General features: G+C 36.1%; 1 protein-coding gene across 8 annotated transcripts in view; it reads left to right on the forward strand.

The window, feature by feature from the left end:
• The window catches only part of ATP9B (ATPase phospholipid transporting 9B (putative)), a 174,885-nt gene that overhangs the window by 129,617 nt on the left and 19,869 nt on the right, over positions 1 to 25,399 (forward strand). For 7 of the 8 annotated variants that reach the window (XR_012041096.1, XM_072853466.1, XM_072853469.1 and 4 more), the window contains 4 exons: positions 1,912 to 2,054; positions 11,157 to 11,269; positions 14,963 to 15,211; positions 25,183 to 25,344. Coding sequence is in view for 7 of the 8 variants with exons in the window: in XM_072853466.1 (XP_072709567.1) it covers positions 1,912 to 2,054; positions 11,157 to 11,269; positions 14,963 to 15,211; positions 25,183 to 25,344 (667 nt within the window). In the remaining variant the exon portion in view is untranslated. The remainder of the gene's footprint in view (positions 1 to 1,911; positions 2,055 to 11,156; positions 11,270 to 14,962; positions 15,212 to 25,182; positions 25,345 to 25,399) is intronic. The other variant, XM_072853473.1, reaches the window with a different exon arrangement.

Here is a 25,399-nt window from a genome sequence, read left to right on the forward strand (position 1 = left end):
AGGCAGGGTAAAACTGTAGTTAACCAGTGTGAGGCAAGTGACTTCCAGTATTTTTTTTCCTTGTTATACTGTAGCATTTTCAATAAAAAGAATCTGGTAGAGTCCTCCTTCTGTTGTCTGTTCTAATTTTTATATATATATATATATATATATATATATATTTGTGTGTTTGAAGATCACTGAAGTTAGGTATGATATTGCAAAACTAATTGGGGTGTATCACCAGGTAGAAGAATGGTTTCCTGCTACTGATGATTTTGATGGGAAAATAAGAGCTAATAAAAGAACAAAATACCGTCTTGAATGGTCAAGAATCTTGTATCAAAGAGCTTTGTTTCTTTTTGTGCTGGAACATGTGTTGTCTTCTGCTGTACAAATTCAGGAAGGAGGGGATGTGGAATAAACTGAATTTTTTCAGTGTGTGTTGAAATTTTAGTTGTTCTCACAATTCTAGTTAAATGCATCTCTTCTTTATGGGATGCTGCAGTTTGTGACTCATTATTCCCTCCACTGTTACCTCACATGCAATCTGTCACTGTGATTGCAAGAGGACAGATGAAAACTGTTTGTGGCTGCTGTTTTGGTTATGCTGTAAAGCGGCACTTCAGGATTGTTAAAAAAGGTCTGAAATGCATTAGCAGTATTTTGACCTTGATATATACCTTTGAACAGTTTTAAGAGTCATGTTACTGTAGACCTGTTTCTAAACTTGGGAGTCTGAGTCCTGTGTCCTGGGCAAATTAGCTACAAAATGTTCACATAGCCACTGTCCTAGCTGTTTTTTCAGTATTTCTGTTAGAGCAAGAGTCAACAGAAATGAACATATGCCTATTCCTTAGTCACTGTTCCTCTGACATGGTAGCAGGAGTGTGGTGAATAACTAAAGGAAAGTAGCATTTTAAAGTTTTAGAACAAGGTGGCATAGAGTTTTGAGTTGGATCATTTAATTTTGGGGAAGAGCAATGTGATTAAAGTTATCTCTGACCAGCATGAGTGAAGACTTTTTAAATTATAACATAGGAATACAAGGTGCAAGGGCAATTAATTCTTGTATGACATAGACATGGGAATATTAACAAATAAATATTCAGGCACTGAGTGAACTGGAAAAAAATACTTTTGATTTTGCACTTCTATGTATAATCAGTAAAACTTGCTGCAAATTACAATTTCTAGTACAGAGCTACCCAAAAGTTCCTTATTGCTGGTGGCAGTAGCAACTCCAGCCCATGTGCTATTGCATGAGGGTGCATTTCGCCGCTTGGGTGCTATTCTTTTTGCAATAGAGAGCCTCTGTAACTACATTTTGGGAAGGACAGCAACATTGTTGATTGGTTGTGGTAGGAAAGAAAGTTGACAAATACAGTTGTACTTTCCTAAAGAAAAAATAGGTTTTTAAAAAATGGTGACTTGAACAGACAAAAATATTTGTACTTTCACATCATAAAGAAAATATAGGTCTTGGTTTGCTTTTTGTGTGTGGTTGTTTGTTTGGTTTTTTTTAAACCAGATAAAAACTGTGACTTGAATAGGAATCTGGTCTTGTTGATAAAATGTATATAATATTCTCATCTGTATAAGTGTAGTAATGTAATTATGTCAAGAATCTCCACAGCGTGTTGCAGTCTGTTTCATGTAGAAGGCATGGTATTGCATTTGTTTGTATTGCAGTAGCTTCTAAAAGTCTGGGATGGAGCCTGAATTCCTAATGTCATATGTACAAACACATAACGAAAGCATTGTTCCAAAATTTTTGTTGTGTATAGTTTTAAGATATTGCGCTCCCTGCCCCCCCCCCCCCCGCCTCTCCCCCCCTGATATCCTAAAAAGAGCTTCTAGTTTTGTTTTTATGGTTATAACTTTCACTTTGCCTAATATTCACACTGATTATGGTATAAATTTCCTTTGCAGTTTACGTGTGAACTTGGACATGGGTAAGGCAGCCTATGGGTGGATGATTATGAAAGATGACAATATTCCTGGAACAGTTGTTCGAACTAGCACCATACCAGAAGAGTTGGGACGATTAGTTTATTTACTAACGGATAAAACAGGTATATCAGGTTACAATTCTGAAATATGATGACTTTTATAAAACTTCTAAACTTTATTCTATATTTGAATATGTTAATGTAAGAGTAGATTTAGACTACTGATTTTTATTTTTCAGTAAAGTTTTAAGCATGTTATTTTATTCTGCACCTCATTTCTACTGCAATATTTTATGATAGTAACAGTTAAAAATGGCCTTCGAGAGAGCAACTCATTTCCAAAACAAGTCATGAGATCAGCCTTCACAATGATATCTGTTGTCCCCGTGAAGTTAGTTGCTCTTTATGTTACAAAGACCAGTTCTAGAGCTGCTGTATGATTTCATCTTCATAACTGTAACCTGTTACTATACCTGACCTGGTATACTGGAAAACCCAACCCTTACCAGGATCAGAATGTAGGTAAGTGTGTGAAGAAGTAATAGCTTGCGCTTTGCTGCTGTCTACCATTACAACTGAAACTTATTACAGTCTTACCATGCTCTTAGTTCTAGATGTATTTAAGGAATCTTAAAGTTTATTTCAGAAAATATCATAATAAATAAAAAATTCTGTAGCAAATACAGTATTTCATCTCCTTTCTTGGTTCTTTCTGAGATTGAATAAATCAGTTCTGGTAGACATACTGTTTTTTTAAGAAGCTGAACTTTTGAACTGAGAAAGTTGTTTCTCAAACAGCTGAAGTAATTTTTTAGTGGTTTTAAGTAAAATATAATTCAAAATGGTGAGAGAGCATTTGGGGGAGTCAGGGTTTGGCCTCTGTTACACTGTTCAGAAAGCATAATACACAGTTTACGTATCTTTCTGCTTGAAATAGTTCCACATTCCCTCCCATGCTGAACACTTCCATTACTGCATATTTTGAAATGAAATGTAAATTTAATATATTGTCACGTTTTCAAAACGCACTTTCATTTTTTTGTCTATAGGTACATATGTTACCCTGTACACTTCTGAATACTGTTCTTCTATTTCGTAAAAGATAAAGACAACTGCCACCTTCTTTCTTAGCATGTAGAAAAGTGTATTGCTAATTATAGTGTGGTAATTTTTCAAAGCAAGTGAACAATTCTTCATTTAACAAGTTTTATTTCAGTTAGCTAATGATTTGTATGCTGTTTGAAACTGCTTATTGATTTTAATTGCACCCTTCATCATGATAATTTATGTAACTTTAAAAGTGCTGTCTCATCGAAGGCTTGAAATATGTAATTTACAGCATATGTTTGGAAAAAGAGAAGTAGGCTCAAAAATAATGTTTTCAAAACAATGCAGTAGAGTTCATTTGCCCAAAGCACTACTTTGTAAGCAAAAACAATGTATGCTTCTTAAACTTTTCTGATAGAGAATCCAGTTACCATACCAAACTGGAAATGTGGTTCAGGTGTTGAGGTATTCTGCTTACAGTTAGACTGCACTGAAAATTTTAAGAGGCTTTGCTAAATAAAATGCTAACAGTTCATTCACCCAGCTCTACAGTGCGGGAATTATATTCTGACTCTGGTGACCAGCTTATGTTCTGAGGCACAAGGATCAGTGTACTATCTTCTTTTCCTCAAGCTGTATGTACCTACTACCTTGTTTGAGAAATAGAAGATTGTTTGAAAAAGAAAAAAGAAAAAAAAGCTGCTGTAGTTCTACTTCTAGAAGGACAACCAATACACTTAATACAACAGTAATTAAAAACAAAGTTTTTCTCCTTAAAAAAATAAATTTTTTTTTGGCAACATAAAATTTAGTGATACTGGGTTTTTCAAAGCAAAACTACTGTTATGTCTATAAAGCTTTGAAAGGATACATTTTATGGACTTGCATATAAAAAGAGAAACAACCCTGTTTTGCTTCTAATAATTTTTTGGGTTTTTTCAACCCACATCATGCCACTTGCAGTGACAGTAGTTCTGTTTAATTTTAAGAAGAAGCACTTGTGTTCTGGCCTTTCAGAATGCATACTTAAAAGTGACTAAATAGACAAATATTAAAAGGCTTTTACCAGCAAATGTGTTTATGTGTAGTTTGGAAGATTGCTAGCATTCAACCTCAAAGGCTTTTCAGAGCAGTGAAGTCTACTGAGTTCTGGATGAAGGTCTGAATCTGTAAGTTAATGATGTAAAACTGAAAATAAAAGCAGTATTCTAGGGCAGTAGCTCCAAAATGTTTTTGGACTAACAGTCAGCAGTTGCACTCTACGTGCTTTTATCCAAGTGTTAGCTGAAAGCTGATGTAAGTGAAAATAAGCCTGGAGTCCAGCAGACGTCACCAGCTTCCGGACACTGACCGTAGCCTTTGCACACCATACTCTTCTTCAGATCACAATGGGAAACACTGCTCAACTTTATTGGTCTTAAATGCCCTGCAAATTTTAAGCTATTTTTAATTCTGGACCAACGTGTAGCCAATGTACCTTTTACCCGAGTATATTGGTACCTGCTTCCAGTTTCCTCTCCTGAATACGTTTGGTCTTATTCTGCATTTTACCATAAATGTGAAACATACTGTTAGGTAATGAACAGAATCTGTACAGTTAATCAATGATTGCCATTGCATGATTATACACTGTTCATGAGAGCTGGCTTCAGTACTTTCTCCCTTGAATTTTCAATTCTATTCATATAAACTAGTGTCTGTTCTTCTGCCCACTTAAGGCTTGGCTGTCAGTGGAGAAAGAAGAGAGCCAGATTTGTAGCTGCCCATCCAAGTGGGTGCTACTAAAAAGCAGTACTAAAAGGCTGGTCTAGTTAAATGTAAACAGGTGAAGTTTTTCTCAATATCGAAAATGAAAGGGAATCCAGGGAACTGTCTGCAAAAATCTTACATTGTGGTCCAAGCTTCACTGGAAATGATTGAGAATTAGTTGTTGAGTCTAAGGAGCATTGCATTACTAACATAATTGCAAGGTAGTCCTTTGTATGATTGTAAATTGGGTTTGTGCTTCATCAATAAGCTTTTTGACAAGAAGCGTCCATCACAGTGGCTCTCTCATTTGCCACAGTAGAATAGAAAATGAAGTATCCCAATAATTGCATTATAGTTTCCTTATTGTGGGACAAGAAAGCAATGTGGTATAATTAGGTTTGATTGGAGTGCATGTTTCCGGTAAGATCTGAAATTAATGATGTTGCTATAGTGACACATCTGCGGCCACCAGTGCGTGAAACATAAAGTAATTCATTCGACAAGAGAAGACATCTGTTAACTGCAAGGATGCAGAGCATATTGACACTGACCAGAAATACTAGACGTTATGTGATAAATGAACAAATGATGCTGAAACAGGAGGACAGATAATTTGTACTTAATCTGCTGGGAGAACTTTAATCTTCTCACCGGTTGCATTTGACAATGCCATTGTTTAAAGAACAATGCTGCAGAGAACTCATAAATTTTAAAACTTAACTCAGGGTGCAGCCTATTAAAGCAATACATTAATTCCTTTGTTAGGGAGTTTTTATCTTCATGTAGAACAAAGCCATTACTAAAATCACCCACTAAAACAACAGGTTTTTTGGGACTCACATTTTTAGTTATAGCATCCATTACCCAAAATGCCATGTTGTTTGGACTTGAATCACATATAAGTTTGACAGAAAGGCATCATCTGCTATGGTGAGGGGGCGGGGGGAGGGCAGTTACAGGGGGGAGCAGTTTCTGGCATTTTCCAAGGGCACCTGAGCATGATATCTCATCCTCTCCAAGGTACAAAAAGATTGTAATCATGAAAGAAAAATAAAGATATTTGGCAATATTTATTGAACATTTTTGTTGCTTAGGATGTGGGATGGCAAACCTTCTGCTGTTCACGACAACTACCAGGGTATTCAGCTAAAACAAACGTGTACAGTCTTCTAAGCGTAGTTATTTACTAATGCATATGCTTGTATTTGAGTTCTGTAGTTAACATTTTAGTGGGTGTTTGGACCAAATGAGATACTTAACAGATATAATAGTTGAACAGATGCATACAGCAATGGGATTCTTGATTTTCTGGGAAAGCCTTGTGTTTGAGGTTGGTGTATATGGGCTTTTTCATTAAATGTGCCTAATGTAAGGTACTATTAGAATAGTGAATTTCAGTAATTGTTTCTGAAAATTAATCTTTTAAGGTATACTTGAATTGAGTCTTTATCTGTTCAACATAAGCTACCACAGAGAAAGAGTAATTTAAAAAAATGCTGATGGAATAACATCTCCTCGCTTCACTTTGATGGATATATGTTCATGCTGTTGCCCTCACACTTCCTCTACCTCAATGATTTTTAGTACCACTAAGGTTGCACGGTGAGTAGAGCAGACTAGGAATGGAAAGTTTTGATGGAGAGATCCTACAGGAAGCTCCCAGACATGCACTGAAAGTAGATCAAAGGAATCCTTACTTTGTGGCTTCTGTTGGACTCTCATCGACTGAAAATACATGGTGTATCCAATGAGCATGGATGTTGGTCTTAGGTATTGCTATCATTCTTGTGGGAAGCAGAAGGCACAGAGGAAATGGCTACTGCTATTCATAAGTGTATTAACTGTTACCTCTACTGTTGCCTTCTGCCCAGAAAAGAATAAACATATCTCAGGTCTTGTTTTCTTAGCCCTTATTCTTAATGAGTTGTACTGGGGTTTGTTTGGTTTGAGGTTTTGTGGTGGTTATGTTTATGGCCTGTTCATAAGTGGAGCAGCTGAGTGAGCAGACATGCTCTGTATATGTGTTTACCATGATTTTTTTTTTCATTTTCTTTTTACATTCTGTAGCAGGTTATATTTTTTGAACCCTAGAAGGGTTCACAGAAAGAATTTGCATCTCCAGATTGTTGCCAACAGTCTAATTATTAAGAGCATTGGGCCTGACCTCCCTTAAAGTTTCCGTTGAAATGTTCATATTTACACTGACTTTTTATCTGTTTAAGCAAATAGCTCAAACAAAGTATTCGTATTTTATGAAAAGTTACTCACCCTCTCAATTTCTCACAACATACATATTTTCTTGCTTTTTGGTTGTGGCCTTTTTAGGTTGTTGGTATTGGTCTAAATTACCATCTAGTAATATAGGATTAGAAAGATCTGCATCTGCTTCTCAAAAACAAAATAAAAAAACTACTGCTCTGTTGTGAATCACATCTGTTGCCACCCAGGGAATGATGCCTTCAGGACTTTTTCCTTAGAAATTAATTTCCTCTTTGCCTGCTTTACTCTGTGTTTAATGATACAATTGGGGGGGGGAGCTCTTGACTTCATTAAAGAACATACTAATTTTTTCTTCAGCAATTGTATACTAACTTTTTGTCAGGATATTTTCCTTGTGTGGTACCTGCATTCCAGAGCAAAGTTTAAGAATGCATAGTAGTAGTAGTAGATCATATATTGACTAGCATGATTTCTGGAAGCTTTTCTAAAATAAGCTTTTTTAATCTAATAAGTCTTCATATTAGCAATGTCCTGAAAGCATGGAATTGATAAGTAGGTCTTGAAAAAGAAAATAGAAAATTTTCTAAAAATAGAAAGCTTGCTCACTGTTGTTTAGTACTTATCACCTTGGGCAGACTAGAGAGCTCAGTTTTGGGTGGTTTTTCATTCCTGCAGTGGGCTGTATTAGAAAATCTACCTCTAGATATTTGAAGGGCTTGCATTTTGGGGCATAAAGTAAATTGTGTTGTTTTGTCAAGGTGTGTTAGTCTTCAACTAAAAGACTAAAATTTAAGACAGAACTGCTGGTAAAGTTATAATGTGACTGATTAGCACCGTGTAATATTTGAACAAATTGTTGGGAGTGTTTCTGTCCCATTTTGGTGTTTCATTCATTAGGAAAACTTCAAAGTGAATTCTTCATTTGCACACATTGTGAAATTTAACTTCCATGTGGATGACTGAAAAAGGTGTGTTTTGTTTTATTTTTTTGCAGAAAATTTTGGGAGCACTTTCATAAATGCAGTTACCCGTGTTTGTCTAATAACATGTCAGGTTTATTGGGACTATTGTTGAAAGCCTTACACTAGTCTTAAGAAGCATGAGCAAACTGTAATTGTTGTTTCTCTTCTTTATTTGTTTTGTTTTGGTTTTTTTTAATTACAATTTTGTGTAGTGGGTACAGGTGTTTTTGCAGCCCCTTTTCATATGTCATAGATGTTTCCTATTACTGTAGCTGATAAAAAGGATAGTATAAGTAATGTATTAGATGCAAGTATTGAACCAGGATTGCTGGAATGTTTATTTCCATGTCTTTACAAGTTGATTATTTTTCTTTGCCCATTTTTCCTAAACCTCCTTCCCTGGCTCCTGATTGTTTCAAGATAGGAAAATCCATACTTTTCTGCTCAGAAGCTTTTCTTCTCTGCTTGCTGAGAAGGGGTTGGGGGGGAACATACAAATTTTCCACCTATCTACCTTTCCTTCACCAAGCATGATTTGGAGTTGGACTGATTTATTGGTGTCAGAAGAAATAACCTTTCCATATAATAATCATAGGGCTAATTTTGTTTCATGCTCAGTTTTCCCAAGCAGCAATTACAGAACTAGTGGGAAGTACGGGTTTGACATTTGCCTGCTGTCTCAAGTTTTGAGTAGCATTTAGTTTCACAACTCCTAGGGAGTGTTTATTTTAATTCAAAGACTTGGCAAAGCTGAGGGCAGTGAGAAGATATTAGCATGCCTGGAAAGTAAGGAAGGTGATGCAGATTTACTTGGAAATTTCTTGCAGTAAACATTATTGAACAAAGTGGGTGGGTTTTGGGTTTGGTTTGGTGTTTGTTTGGTTTGGTTTTTTTGGATTTTTTAAGAAATTGAGATTTTACTGTCTCATGTTTGTTGGTGAGAAGGACATGGAGCTGTTGGAGCAGGTCCAGAGGAGGGCCATGAAAATGATCCAAGGGCTGGAGCACCTCTCCTACGAGGACAGGCTGAGAGAGTTGGGGTTGTTCAATCTGGAGAATAGAAGGCTGAGGGGAGACCTTATAGCAGCCTTCCAGTACTTAAAGGGGGTCTAGAGGAAAGACAGGGACAGACTTTTTAGCAAGGCCTGTTGTGACAGGACAAGGAGTAACGGTTTTAAACTAAGGGAGGGCAGATTTAGACTGGATTTAAGAAAGAAATTTTTTACAATGAGGGTCGTGAGGCACTGGAACAGGTTGCCCAAAGAGGTAGTGGAGGCCTCATCCCTGGAAACATTCAAGGTCAGGTTGGATGGGGCTCTGAGCAACCTGATCTAGTTGAAGATGTCCCTGCTCTTGCAGGGGGGTTGGGACTAGATGACCTGTAAAGGTCCCTTCCAATCCAAAGCATTCTATGATTAGTGGAAACTTCCAAGTTTCTCATGTGCAAAGTGGAGGTTGGATTTTTCTAGTCTATAATTAAAGTAAAAAATTTAATGAACAAATTTAACAAAAGGTCTCAATAAAAGTACAGCTTCTAAAGGCAGAAGTAGTAATTTTTCATGGTTTTATATGATTACTGTAAAAACAAAATAATTTTCTTATCCCTTGTATAGAAGTAACCAAAAATTTCTGACTTGTGAATTCTAGAGATCAGGAACTTTATCTTCCTGGGCAGTTTTCCAACCTTGGGAATATTCTACTTCTCATGTGAATTTTTGATAGTTATGCATATTTTGTGGAAAATTTATGCATTTCACATAAACTTTATTTTAAATACTTTTTAAAATTCAAATAATATGACTATAGAGAAAAAATCCTCAACAACATGTATGGAAAAGCAAATGGGAAGTGTCATTTTTTTTTAAAGATAGAGGGGGAATTTGGAATGATCATCTAGTGCTGGTAGTACAGGAAGACATGGTTTGATAGTGCAGTGTGATGGTAGAACAATTGAGATGAAGTGTCACTGTGCAGATATTACCAGGGAGTAGGAGTGGTAGACATCTCAAGTATAACTAAGAAAGACATGAGACTTTTATAGCCCTACCAAATCTTTGAAGAATACTAATGGTTCTAGCCCTATTGGATGCATAAACTGGTTGCTAACTGTCCAAACAGTTCTGTTTTCCAGCTAGTAATTATAGCGTATGTCATGCTTTTAGTCTTCTCTCTTCCTGTGGCTTACTCTGTGTTTTGGCATACTGGGACAAAGTCATGATATAAAAATAGCCTAGATAAATAAAATTAATATGAAATATTTTGTTCTGCAATTTTTATTTATAGATAATTATCGTATTCTCCATATTAAAAATATTGTAGAAGCTTCAAGAATGTCACTTTTGGTACCATGTTGTGTTTATTTTTTTGTCATCAGTTTTATGTATTTTAATGACCCAAAACTGCGTGGTTAAATATAAGAATAGCTTTATACTATATTAATTTCACTTTGGCTGAGTAACCATAGAAAAAAAAAGTTTTAGGAAGGGCCATTATCAAAATAATCTTTTGTGAGCTGACCATGGGAAGCTAGGCAGTAGTGACCTCTTTTTGCCTGATGTGCCCCATCATGAAAGGCTGAAGGCTCCACTCCTCAATTAGAGCTTTTCCAAACCAGAGGATGTGACTAGTTGGCAGAGGTGGATGCAAAGTGTCAGTCTGTGACTGACACCCTGTAGTTTCTTACAAAAGTGAAGTGAGCGCTGAAAACACTGGTTTCATTCATTCTGGCTTATTCTGGTTGGAACCAGGACAGAGGCTAAATCTGTCAAATTTGGAAATGATGTTAGGTGTTAATGACTTACTCTAGATCACATTGAATATGTCCGTTTGCCAGAATGTCTGCCTTCGAACACGAAGTGTGGGATATCTGAATTTTGGGGGTTTGGGGTTTTGGCTTTTTTTTTGGTTTAGATTTTCTGATACATGGTGCAAACTCTTGCATTGGCTTTTGAGAGAAAATGCAGTATCTGGATGGAACTGACTATCTTTCATATGACGAGAAAACCTTTTGCCTTTTTTCAAGCTTGTATATTTAGTTGTGTTGGCAGAATCAGCTTGAAAGTGGAACCAGTGATTTCTTCCAGTATGACTAACCCTGATCTTTCTCCACAAACATTCCTTTAATTGACAAAACTGATGCTAACTCATGATTCATTCCTTCCTTCCAAAAGAAAGATTTTGGGGTTTTTTTTGTGGCCTTCTCCCAGTATTTTTTGCTTCTTTGTGATATACTTCTTCTTTATTACAGGAACACTTACACAGAATGAGATGATATTTAAGCGCCTCCACCTAGGTACTGTGTCCTATGGAACAGACACAATGGATGAAATTCAGAGTCATATTATAAACTCTTATTCACAGGTATCTCTTTTCATAAATTACTTGCGTTTAATATTGAGATTTTTTTTTAACAGCATTGAAGCATTGATGTAGCTGATTCTGTCTAGAAATTTGAGATGCTATGAAAGTTCTTTCATTTGTAGGTATCTCTTAACAGATATGATGAAAGGGAAAAATGTGAGACAGTATGTAGTTCTCTCCTGATTTTGAAGTTCCTTGTAATACTCACTTAAAGGAGTTTCCTTTTCTATTCCCCACTAGCAGAAATCTGTGTTAACCTGTCTGTGCAGTGCAGTATTTGTCCTGCCAAATCGTCTAAGAGTAAGCTATTCATTACTGAGAGTACAAATTACAAGGAAGTGTCCAGAACAAGATGAACAGTAATTATATCTTTGAAGATATTCATCAAGAATAGACATCAAAAAGCCACATTAATTGGTATAACCAAAAAGTAAAAAAAATAGTTGTCAAAATAAAATTTATAAAGGCATATCTAAAAAGTGTTTTAAAAAAATTAAGATGATTGCAAACAGCATAAAACTGGGGGGGGGGGGGGGGGGGGCGGGAGATGGAACACTCCATATTGCTAGAGAGAGAAGTGTTCCTGTGATATATGAGAGTGCTTGGTCTGGAAAGTGTACAGGAGGATTGTGACTTCCTGTCTATCTGTGGATGAGTTGTGGGATGAATGAGGAAGATGGAATTCTGCAAGCATCACTTGCATGTCCTATGTATGTAAACTAATCGGGTGCTTTCTGCAAACCTTTCTAAGCACCTGATTCCACTCTGAGACTAGGAAGGATTTTTTACTCTATTTTTTATTTGTATTCATTGAAACAAAAAAGAAAAAAAATGACAGAAGAGGAAATAAATGATAGGTTAACTAATATTTCCATATGGTGCGTACAGTATGATAATAAAACTTTATATGGAAGTTCTTTTCCATAGTTAACTCGAATACACAAGCATGACTGGCTGAGCCAGTTAAGTTTGTAGACTGACCTCCTTGTCTGTGTCCTCATTTTCTCTTGTAAAAGGTTTGTAGGATCAACAATTGATTTGAATCTTTAGTTGTGCTGTTTTGAGCTATGGCTCCCTTCTCATTTGCTTAAAATAAAAATTAAAAAGTAGCTATTTGACACCATGCTAGACTCAGTTAATATTATGTATCTTTTGGGAAGAGAGGCGGGAGAGAAAACAGTGAATAAGCAATGTATGTTTTATAAGCTTTAGTCTGCAACTTCAATTTCTGTATTATTTCACATCTAAACAGATCAACAAATCCACTTCTTGAGTTCCTTTTCCTTGGATAAATCTATTTCAGCTTAATTCTTAGTAGGTATAGCCATGAATAGTAACTAAGATGCAATAATATGCCTTGGAAATGAAATATGGAGCACATTTACCTAAATATCAGCAGTGCACATTTGGTTCAGAATGGGTTACTGAAAGTAATTGCTACCTGACTATGTTTATAAAATCACCCAAACATAGTTTTGTTATAATGGGTTGTTTGGGTATTCACAGTAACAACTGTAGCAATAAATGATATTAACTGACAGTCTTGAGCTGGCACCTCTAGGTCTGACTGAGTTTGACTAAGCACTAGTCCTCTAGAGGAGGCATATTCATTAACACTATTTTTGTATTTTGCAGTTAAGTATGCTATCTGAAAAGAATTGCATGATTCCTGTAATTCTTACTTGCTTAAAGCTTTTACTAGTTTGCTGTAAAATTTAATAAGTGGTACCCATGGTTAATTAAGTTTTTAATAACTGTAACATATTTGGCACTGAAATTTTTAAAAGAAGTAAGAAATAGGAGGGAAGCTTTTTTTTTTCTCAATTGTGGGAAAAGATTTTTGGGAAATCTAGGTTTGCTGTTAGCAGACGATGAAAAGAACTTTCCTGGAACTTCCCTTTTTTTTTTTTTTCAGCTTTACATAACACTACTGATGTTTAAATAATGCTTTAATTATGCATGTATTGGTAGCAACTCTTTAAAACAGAAAAATGAAGGAATCTCGGTAGCAAAACAAGCAACTATTAAACAATTGTTTCAATCTGAAAAAGTACGGTAAGGTTTTTTAATCTATGATAATAGAAGCTGCCAGTTAGCTAGGCAGTGGTTCTTGTGTGACATTGATTTCATCCCTTGTTTGTGTTCTGTTTTATTATTACAGTGGACCTACTAGACTATTGTCATCTTAATGTAACACACAAATCTATTATAACCTGATTATATATCCCCACTGGAAGCATTTTGTGATAGAGGGCATAATCTTTAATGGAATTTGTGTGAAATTAAATTATACAAGCATCAATAAACATAACATAATTCAGAAGGAGTAAATCAGCTTAATTTATTTGCGGCTGTAATGGCATCGGCGTTAGCAGAATGCAAATGCAGAAGTTTAAAGCAGTAGCTTAAAAAAGCAGTGCCAGATGAGCAGAAAGTTAAACCCTTTATTAGACAACCCTGTAATTTGATGGGCAGAATGTTCATGGTTCAGCAGATTGCAGTCGGGAGGAAAAAAGCGTGGTTTCTGAAGAGGTTTTCTGATTTACCCTGGAGTGAACAGAAGAGTCTTTGGTAGTACTGCTGATATATTTAATGTGCTAACTTTAAAAAAACCAACAACAACAACAAAAGCAACAACAGCAAAAAAACCCCAACAACAAAAACCACCACCCACCCAAACAAACAACAAAAAACCACCAAACACCCCCCCCCATTTTCAACTAATTATAAACATATAATATTTTGTCTTAAAAGATGGATTCGATCGTGTGCTTGAGCATTTCTGAAGGATAACTTAAAATAGTGCTAGTTTAGTCGTTATGCAACAGTAATATGATCTTCAGATATGTGTCAAACTATTATTTTGCATAATTATTTTATTAGATATTGCATTCTTGTAAGGAAAAACAAATTTCGGCATGCAGCAAAAGCATACAAACTGTGTTAGTTCACAAATAAAATAGAAATTGTGTAGGTTATAAATTAAATCAGCAATATTTGTATTTTAATGACTCCTGATATTTATACTTAACAATTATACTTGCTTTTGTTCTTTTGTTCCATACCAATGTGGTGGTCTTTAAAATACAGAGATTTAAGTGAAGATTTAAAAGAAAAGGTTTTTTTCAATTTAATGGCATTGGAGTTTCCAACCTCTGAATGTACACAGGTGACAGACTAAAGAACAACAACAACAAAACACCACCCCTGCAATTTTGTTTTGGTGTTTCTGAACTCATCCAATTGGTTGCTGGCTTAAATACTTTTCAAAAAACAATTCATAGAATGTAAAGGATGTTAAAGGACTATTGTGGTAGATCACTGAAAAAGGTAAATTCTGAAGTGAGGAAGCACGGTTTTCTGCAGAATCCAGTCAGCCCTTTCACCCCTTTTACTGCATACTTGTTTCCATTTCACATTTTTCAATTGTCTGCAGGCTCTGTTACTGAAATCTGACTACAAATGCAAGGTGAGAACCCACAGTTATGTATCAGTTCTACAGAAAAGTAATGAGGGTTTTTATGGATCATAAACTGAATGAGTTAACAGTAGGTTATATAAAATAAATAAATGGTTACTATCCTTATCATTTATCAACCTTTGTAAGAGGAACAATTGGATATATATATTAGTATTCATCTTTTGTTTCCATTATTGAACTTTGTTTTACTATTCATTTGTTGGGTCTTAAAGGTGCACTCTCAGAATAGTGGAAACAGCACGAATTCAACACCGTCTAGGAAACTGCAGTCATCTGCACCCAAAGTCCGCAAGAGTGTCAGCAGTCGGATACACGAAGCAGTGAAGGCCATTGCACTGTGCCATAATGTGACCCCAGTATATGAATCCCGGACTGGTGTGTCTGGAGAAACAGAATATGCGGAGGTGGATCAGGACTTCAGTGATGAAAATCGAACTTACCAGGCTTCCAGCCCTGATGAGGTTAGTATGCAAGGGTGAAAAAACTAATATCTCATAAAGAACAGGATAAGCTAAGTTAAAAAGAGCAGAACTGTTAAAGAAGAGTGGTTTGGGATGGGTTTTCTTTAAAATTAGCAGTAATCTGGTTTTATTTCCTCTACAGCTGTAGGAAAGATCTAGTGTTTCTTTGTTACTATGTAACAAAATGTTTTCAGTTATTTGACTAAAAGGTCTGTGTAGTCAGTGCTTTGGGATCAATACTTTGTTGAGTATTGCAATTAAAGTTATTAGGTATATTCTCAAAACATTAATCCATGTATGAATCATAGCTTATACATGCAAAAAGGAATATGAAACGGCTTTGAGTGATGGACAACCAGGTACATTAGCTAGAGACACTACCAGTTAGTGGAATGTATAGATTCTTAACAGGAAAAAAAACCCAAGCCTCAGATACTCCTATAGAAAAGCTTTTGATCTTCACCTTAGGCAGCTTCATAATCTTCAGGGTTCAGTCAAAATTGCATCAAGTTTAGCACAAATTGAAAACCCTATTTCAATAAAAACATGCATTTGACTTCCATTGAAATCCAAATTTTAAACAAATCCCACTGCTTTCAGTGGATTTGAGTTATTGTTCCGAGTAATGCTGTTTTGGGGCCTAAATTGATTGCCTAAAATTCAGTCTAAAAAAGTATTAGAAGAGAGAGTCAAAACTCAAGTTTCAAGATACTGCAAAGTGAGCATAAAAAATAATCATAGCCTATTCACTTTATAGAAACATGTATGTACTTGATATTAGTAAAATAGAGAAATAGAGTATTTCAAGGTTGTTTTGCCTCTGAAAGTGAGCAGATTGAGGGGCATCTTTGTTTTAAAGAAATCCTAGCAGTGTCTGAAGCTTGGATGTACTGTTGGTGGTGTAGCGGTAGCTTACTCATAATCAAAACAAGGTTGTTGTAAGATGTGAAGAAGGGAGTGTGTATCTGAAAGCCTGTATATTTTTCTAGCTATACAAGTTGATCTAATACAAGATAATATTTCTTCCACCAACCTCATCTTGCCACAGCACAGCCTATTATTCTTGGTATACATTTGGTTTACATGTCTAATTTATCACCATATGTAATACTAACAAAACTTTCGCAATTCAAACTGCAATCTGTAATTGCTAAAAGTAACAAGTCTATAACAAGTATTTTAGGAATGCAAGAAATAAAATTCAGTCTGTCTTCATGTAGTACTGGACTAGCAGGCATTACATGTGTTTCAGATGCTATAAACACAGTTCATAGTGTCAAAGGATTGTAGAATATAAAGAAGTGGCTGGTTCTCAGTGATTAAAAAGTGGCAGTCCGAACATTTTAAAAAATAAACTCTAGGCAGGACTTGAGACTCTGCTTTTTGGCTAAAATCAATAATCCATAATACTATAAGTGGTGCTATATAGCATGGGTTGATCTGCATTATGAATTGACAACGCTGGAAGTGCATTTGTTTATTCCAGAGTTACATTGCAAATATAGTTTGTTAGTGTAGTTGTATAATGTTTGACTTGTATTATGCACATATGTACAAATTTTCATATGCACATATATTCATATTTGCTAAATAGATCAGTGTAATGAGCCTGTGAGGTATTACTAAATATATGAAAGTCTGCATAAGCAAGTATCTACCTATGAAGATACGACGACAGCTATGGAGTAACTAAACATTCTGCTTTAACAGCCAAAGGTATTACTAAATCAGGTGAAGGGAGGTGCAATTGAGAGAGACTACGTGAGTTTTTTCTCCCACTTGATCTTCTCTCCCTGTGGCCTTTTGTATATTCATTCAGTTGTTTGGAACCTGAAAATATTACCATAAAGAGCAATTCACCTCCCATATTTGCTAAAGGAAACAGCTGTAAGACTTGAGAATTATGCAAGTGGTGCCCTGGGAAGACAGTAGGGAATTTGAGCTTGGAAAGAGGAAAGTTGATAAATCTGTTGCTAATACGACAGATCTGGGACTCAGGGTTGGAAAGGCAAATGGAAGAGGAAATGAGCAACAAAGAAACTGTTAGTGCTTCAAGGAAGAGAAAGTACAGGTATCCTTTTAATAATGATTTTTTTTTTATCCCCTCAACCCATACATTTAAACTATATGACAGTGAAATGAAAAGCTCAGATTTTAGAACAGACAGCATTAAATTTCCTCTTTGTTTCTCAAAGATAATGCTTGAAACACTAGTAAAATTATCATATTGAACAAATATGCTTTAATATAATGAGAAATTGATGCTAAATGGAGTCTTATAAAAAGATGAAGCTACAAAAAACATTTAAACAGCATAAAAATAGCAGCATGACAGCAAAAAGCCTAACAGTTGAAAGACGAGCAGGTCTTTATCATAATTTTTTAAAGAGTTCTATTGATGCAATGTTTGCAAATCACTGGAGCCTAAGGAAAATAATGTAAATGGTTCATTATTTAGCTTATTGAACTTTCCCGCAGTTAGGTTGACGGATGATGCCAATGTTTCCCAATAACCAAAGTACCATTTTAAAAGCATTTTTTATTGAATAAAGTGCTTTGAATATTGCACCCTGGAGCTTTATTTAGGGAAATGGTTCAATTGAAGTTTTCTGTTTAACCTCAGCACTGACCTATCACAACATATTTGGTTAATAAGCAACATTATCATTTAATAGACTTAACCAGTTTTATGCATTGTACTTTCTCAACATTACAACTTGGTTCTCTTAGATTTTGTTTATGGATCTGGCTTGATTGCAGTCTTTTGAAAGAAGATGCTATTTGCACAGTTGTCTGTTGCATTATATAATACAGCATGATATCACCGTAGCATATAAAGAGCAGAGAACAATGTGTAAGTATAAACTATTCTTCCATGTAGGAAAGTATAAGAAGCAGTTTAGTAATACGTTGACACACTATACACTGAAATAATTGACTGGAGGAGTTCATTGGAAATTCCTCACAGATGTGTGTCTGTGTGCATCCATATACAGATAAAATATAACCATAACAAAGTATGCACGTTTAGGAGTAGGTCCATTCATCATAAAAGATGTATTTATCTATTGTTAGAGTAACCTGAGATAAGTAACTGATTTTGTATTCATAATGTGAACCCTACTTATGCCAGGCTCTTTGTTTCTTATGATAAGTGATCAATATTTCATTTTCTCTGAAAGAGTGGAAAGTTTCATTTGTCTGTCACTTGTCCTCTACAGCTGTAGCATAGCAAACAATAAACATTCACTGAGAACTCACTGAAAAAAATGAAAACAGCTCCTACCTGGCTGTCGTAGGTGCGGGTTCATCTCACCTATAGAAAGCCAGCTACCTTAATGTAATTAACAATCATAAAAGGATATAAGCTAAGTAGGTAAAGCAATGGAGTTCAAAGGTCACAGACCCAAGCAATTCAGGGGTGTGCTATGAACAGGAGCCTTTGAAGACCTTTGCTCCCCTTGGTCAGAAAAGATTGATCAGTCACAATTTTTAATGACTGCTCACTCTCATAAACCAGCTATTTATTGGTTATGCTTTGTCCTGCACTGTTATATTCTCAAGCATTTCTAATTCCAGGATTCTGAATATTTAAATACTACCTTAAAGTGTGGTCAGTTATTTAATTCCAACGTTTCTGTCCAGAGACAATAGAGTTGCTAAAATTAATTACAAGGATACAAAGCCAATCATTTAAAAACAGGCAGGAAAGTGATATGCCCTTAGTGAAGCAGCTTTTGTGTTTACAAAAGTGAAGCCGTAATGTATGAGGCATGTTGTACTGTTTAATTCATTTTATTGTGTGTGCTTATTGAAGCAAGACTAATTGTGTTGTTTTGTCAATGTATTGTGAAAAGCAAATCACTCAGCATAAAACCATCACTTTCATGACCTTCGAGACCCACAAAGAATAACTACTCCATAGCTTGTCTTGAGTATTGATTGGCAGTTTTTTCACATGATCAAGCTGTATTTTTAAGTTAATAATTTTAGTTTAATTATGAAGTTTCTCAATGAAAACTGATGGACTGCAAATGTTAGTTATCAAATCATTGTTTATAAATATAAACAAACCAGTGCTGATTGGAAACATGTGAGTTGTTGAACAATCCAAGCAGAAACTGTTGGGAACACTTGGGCAGTGGGAAAAAGAAATCTCACTGCTTCTTCCCTGTTTCCAAACCAATAGCCTTAACTTCAAAATACCACACACATAACCTCTGTATACCTTACATGGCAACCTGATTTTGAAAGTAGATCCTATTGTTTCAAGTGAAGATGCTCTTAAATACTCTGAAATAAATGAAGGTTGGTTACATGAGAATTCTCCTAAGCAGCAAAACTAGCTTACAAAACTTCCATCCCTAGTCCTCCTTTCTTACCCTACGAATTGCTCCCTCATATATGTTGAAATCTTCAAAGCCTTTGTTTATATGGGTCACTTTTCAGTTTAAGTGATCAGGTTCATAGCATGGCTCCAGAAAAGCTGTCAGCACAACTGTTGGGGAACTCCCAAACTGCTGGATGGGGTGGAAAAGAACTGCCGACACCAGCCGCGAGGTGGTGGATCTTTTTCTTAAACTGAAGCTCAAAAGGAAATATTGTATGTTGAAAGTGACAATTAGTTGGTCATAAAGTGTTTTGAGCAACACTTCGTAAATATTGAGCAGTTAGATATTTGTGCTAGAGAGCAGCAACGGCAGGTTGGCCTGCAAGGAAAGGGAAGCCAGGAGCTGAGCGCGATAGCCAGGCTGCTGGAGTCAGTGGCCTCAGTGATGAGGTGTACAGCCCCACAATATCCAAGCAAGGTGAAAAGAGCATGTCCCATGATGGAAACCAGAGACAGTCAAGAGTATAGATTGTTGTATAGGTCTGTGGTGATAAGGCACGTCTGAATTAAAGCCAAGAAGTCAAATCATTAAGTTCCCGAGACAGTAACCAGCATTAGCCACATTCTGGTGATTGCAAGGAACGTTCACGGCAGCGTGGCAGGTCTAAAGCCAGGAGGTCGTGTCTGCCTGTCAGGGCCAGGTCAGCGGGGTACGTGGCCAAGTGTGGGCATAGCTGCAACGTGACTGCAGTGTAGCTCTCACAGGACCAAGCATGAGAGCCAAGTGGAAGGGGGAGGGCAGCCCCCATGGAGACTTCTTCGAGCTGTTTCTTCATCACAGCTCTTAACAGTGAGCTGGCCTTGAACGCAGCTGGTTAAACTCCTAGGAAGGAGGGTGCACTCAGGGCCTTGCAGTTTCAGTCTAAATAGGGGTTTGAATATTTTTTCATAGAAATACGTTGCTATTCTGTCTTGGTTGATAAAAAGTTATGTTTGAGTCAAGTAAGTACCCAATCTCTGTTTCAATTTACCCAAGCTAAGAGTGGGGTGGGTGGTTTTGTGGTTTTTTTTCCTCACTTCTGCTTTCTCTCTCAAAACATCCTACTATAAAAAGCAAAAATAGTGGATTAGGTTCCTAAGACCAGCTAAGTTCCAAACATCCCAGAATTCAAAGGGAGCAGTAGTAGTACGATGGTTTGTATGTTCCTGTCCTGATTTATGTAGTATCTAAAGCAAGCAAAAACAGCCTTCGGGCATTTTTTGGTCTTCTGCCAAGCAGTAACAGCCTTTTAGGATTGATCCAGTAACTGAAAGTCTTCAGGATTCAGCAAGGTGCTTCAAATACCTCACTTTGGATTTATAACCCTATGTGTCCAAAGGCAAGGTGCGTTTCATTTTTTCAAGTGACTATATCAGATTTTCTTTAACTGGGACTTCTTCATGCCATCATGCTCCCAAGATGACAAGTAACTAGAGGTAGTTACATTTTCTAAGGAGCAAAGGGACTCAGTGTTGCAATTCCCCAAACTGAAAATTAGTAAGACAGCTGGGTGATAAGTGATATTTCCTGTTGGTCCAGAGGAAGCTAAGGAAGATGTTAATCTGAGAGGGAGTGAGAGTGCCCTTCCTTGTGTAAGTTATTCACCCTCACAGGGAAGGGTCAGGAGAATTCAGAGATGGGCTTTGAGTTGGGCTATGTAAGGAACAGTCCTGTAAATACTGATTGAATGTCCTAAAGCCATCTAACAGCACTCCAGAGAGAAGCAAACTCCTGTTATTTGATAGGGCAGGGAGGTACTTAACTCTTTCATCCTCAGAGTTGAAAGTAAGTAAAGATATGGTGCTTCCTTTAAATGGTTTCTATGGACAATCTGTTTCATCTTATATGTTGGCCTTAATTTTGACTGTTGACTCGTGTTTAGATACTTGTAGCATTTTCTGCCACATAATTATTTTCATCGGGGTTATTAAATGGGAGTCATAGGCTAATAGGACTTACTGTAGAAGAGATTTTTCCCTTAAAAATAATTTTTAAAATGTTGGCACCATAGTTGGGAAAAAAAAAATAATTTAGAATGTAATTGGTTTATGAGAAAATTAAATATACCAAGTTTTTTGTGGCCTATCAGTTTGCATGTTTTCTAAAGTTTTTTAACATTGTTGGTTAGTATTTATTTTAGGTTAAAATCAGTCTAATGTTCTAATTAAATATGCAGTTCTGAATCCACAACAGGAATAATGGTTGGGAGTTTTTTTCTGTGCTTGATATGGGGTTTGTGAAGTCCTTAACTATTCATTTTCCTGCCTCTAGTAGGCTTAGGTTTTGTGACTGATAAAATAGGTAACTGCATCATTGTCACTTAACAACCTTGTGTACTTTATGGAACTTTCTAGAAACTACCTAAGATATTTATAAGCCGCTTGTTTTGATTTAGTTCCATAAATGAATATTTCTAAACAAATGGGATTATTATGTCCCAAAACATGGAATTAGTATGCAGGGCTGCCATGGTCTGTAACAACAGTGCTTCTGAAGTTTCCCCTCTTCATGCCCCTCTTGAGATGCACACATTCCTCAGACAACTGAGCTAGACACACCGTCCTGCTTGGAGAAGCTACTTCCACCTCCTGAGCTGGTACTGCTCTGGGTTACATTGTGGGTCGCAGAGTTACTGCTTGAGTTGAGAGAGTTTCCCTATGAAGTCTCCTGAATTTGACTTTTAATGGAAATCTGTACTGTGGTAATTGAAGAGTTTGATATTTAGGGCTGTGAACTATGGAAGCTCTGGGGGTCGGGTGGCCTCTAGTGGAGAGACACTGCTGACAGAGGCAACCAGAGCTCAACAGTGGGCATGTGGTAAATAGAAACATCTGAAAGATTTTGGTAAGAAACACTAAACAAGAGGTGTTTCTCAGTAGCTTTTGTCAGATCTGTTGCATTTCCATTTCATAATGCAAGTATTTGCTACCTTCATTCCTAATTTGGAAGTTGCTACTTTGACCTTGTCACGCAAGAGGTGGATAGCTGTCTTTACGCTTTGAATTGCTACTGAGGAGGAAGACAACTAGCAAGTTAGAAACCACAGAAGCTCTTTGACTCCACCTACATTACCTGTTCTGGGAATGCTACATAGCTAATGGGTTCAGGTGCACACCTGTGTCTTAGTAGTAGGAGGATGCTATATCTGCCAATGTACTTCTGACTCCCAGGCAGCCAATTTCCATAGAAGGGAAGCTTGGTGATAAGCCAGACAAGATCCACAAAATACTCAAATAAGTCCCTAACCCGGATTCAGGAAACTTAACACATTTCATCTGTGTGTTTTAGGAAATGAATGGTTATCGGCAAATAAATATTATAATTAGAATGGATTTTTTTTAAAAGCAAAATGGTAGCATCACCAGCAAGACTTTTGTCCTTGTCCAACCTTTGATTGCTTTATCTGACTCCATCCAGTATGTCAAGCTCTGTAGAAGCCACATCTGTTGCGTTTACCTGGCATTCTAGGGGTTCTTTATGTATGCACACTAGATTGCAAGACCGTTTTAATGTAAGGCTTCAGAAACGTATTGAAGAGAAGAGAATATCCTTGTAGAGAGGAAACCTCAAGAAGAGAGACTTACCTAAGAATCCTTTTTCTGAACTCTGTATAGCTAGCCATTCAGTAAATATTTATTTAAGATTTATAATTTAGATTTTCATGCCATTTGTGAAAATTTTTTTCTTAAATTTGTATATTCTAAAAGCTTCAGATATTTAATGGTAAGGTCCGGCTATGTTGTTCTGGATGCTGTTAAGGTCTAGCTGCTCTGATTCATTCTGAATGATGAGAGTCAAACTTAATGTCTTGCTCCAAAGTTTGCTCAGTTGCCTTTTAGGCATTTGTTTGACTCTTGAGCCTTATTGACTATTTCTGCTATGGTATTTGCACTGATCAATTTAAAAGAAAATATATATATATATATGCAGTTGTGTGTAGGCCAGGTATAAGAATCCAAAATGACTGTGCTGCAAAATGGTAAGTCACATGGTAGGTGAAGCCAAACATAAATGAAACAATAAACAGATGTGAGTCACCAAATATAGAACACTTAAGTCCTAGCTGCAAAGGGACACAAACGAGATGATAGAATATTAGTAGAAAGAAGCAATTTACAGGTCAGAATGTAATAACAACCTTTCACTGTGAAAATTGAAAATTAACCTTGGGAGTATTGGATCATTTACAGCTTATATGGTACTTTTATTGAAGAAGAAAAATATCTAAAAAGACTTCCTGTCATTTTCAAGGTTTTAAAATGGTGCTTTTCAAAGTGTGTTCTTTTCTCTTCTGTAACTGCATCTCACTGTATTTTCATTTGGTGATGCCTACACAGCTGGCACTACTAGGGTTTCTTAGGGGTTCACACAATTTTTTTTTCCAATTTTAAATTTTCATAGAAGCTACAGTGATTTACTTGCTTTGGGTGAAATTCGTAGCGACCATTAGTCGTCATGTCTGAACTTATCTAGGGATTTTACTACTTGCACATTGTTTATCACACTGCTTGATTTTTATTTTTTTCATCTTACCTGAGATTAATAGCAGAGGCAGGTTCCATAAAAATCATGTGAACTTCATTATAATTACCTTTCTAGTCATTTAAACATCTGGTTTCCAATAGTGATTAGTATTTGGAAAAATAAAATTAGAATTGAGGACGAGAATTTTTTTTTTAATCAGAAACTTCCCATTCAGATATGGAATATGGCTTGTATATAAACTAACAGTAAAGCAGTTTTTCTAAAGTATTAATTTTTTGAAGGAATAAACCACACGGTGGTGGTGATAGAAAAATATCTAGTGCATTATTTAAAGCATAACAGAAGAAAGTAGAAGCTAGATGTCATGCACTTTAAAGCAGCAAAATTAAAAACAAAAGGCAAGACTAATGCATGCATTTAAAGATGCCATGTAATGGTAGCTAATAGTGATTATTGTATAATGCAGCATTTCTGGGTTTGTAAAAGGGACTTTCACAAGCATGTTTGTGGGATGCAGTATTGTAAGCTTGGTTTCCATCTCATTTGATATGGTAAGAACTCAATTATATTATTGTTGAAACAAAGTAATAAAATGATGCAACTGCACAAAGTGAGCTAAAAATAAGATCCTTTGCTTATCTATTTACATATTACAGTGTCTCAACTTGCATGTAATTGTAGATCTAATAAAACATTTTATATGGAAATACTCGCAAAATCTTTTACTTACATAGCGGTGGTGTTGGTACAGAAATTGTGTTCTCATTTTGCATAATTTCTACTGGATGTCCTTTAAGTATCATTGAATATATATATGGGGTTTTTTATTAGAACTGCTATTTCTGAATGATATATTCTAAATACCTCATTTGCAGGAATAAGTTTTTATAGTCTTCATAAGAATTTTTGTAAGCTTTCTGAAGGAAAATACTCATTTGGTGTATTAAGATTTTGTACTCAGTCTACTGCTATTCACATTTTTTTTTCCTAGATTCTTGGAAGAGTTTAGACTTTTACCCTAGGAATAGTTGTTTGGCTTTAGCCTAATTTATAGAACAGTATAATAGACTTTCACACTTAAACATGTCTCTTTTTTCCTTTTTTTTTTTTCTTTAGGTAGCTCTGGTGCAGTGGACAGAGAGTGTCGGTCTCACTCTGGTTAACAGGGACTTGACCTCAATGCAGCTGAAGACCCCTGGTGGACACATTCTGACATACTATATTCTGCAGATCTTTCCCTTCACTTCTGAGAGCAAGCGCATGGGGATCATAGTTAGGGTAGTTTTGGGGGTGTTCTGGGTGTTGGTTTTTATTTCTCAAAAAATATTTTTAC

This window comes from Ciconia boyciana, chromosome 2 (genome assembly GCF_034638445.1).
Source record: "Ciconia boyciana chromosome 2, ASM3463844v1, whole genome shotgun sequence".
Classification (NCBI taxonomy): Eukaryota; Metazoa; Chordata; class Aves; order Ciconiiformes; family Ciconiidae; genus Ciconia; species Ciconia boyciana.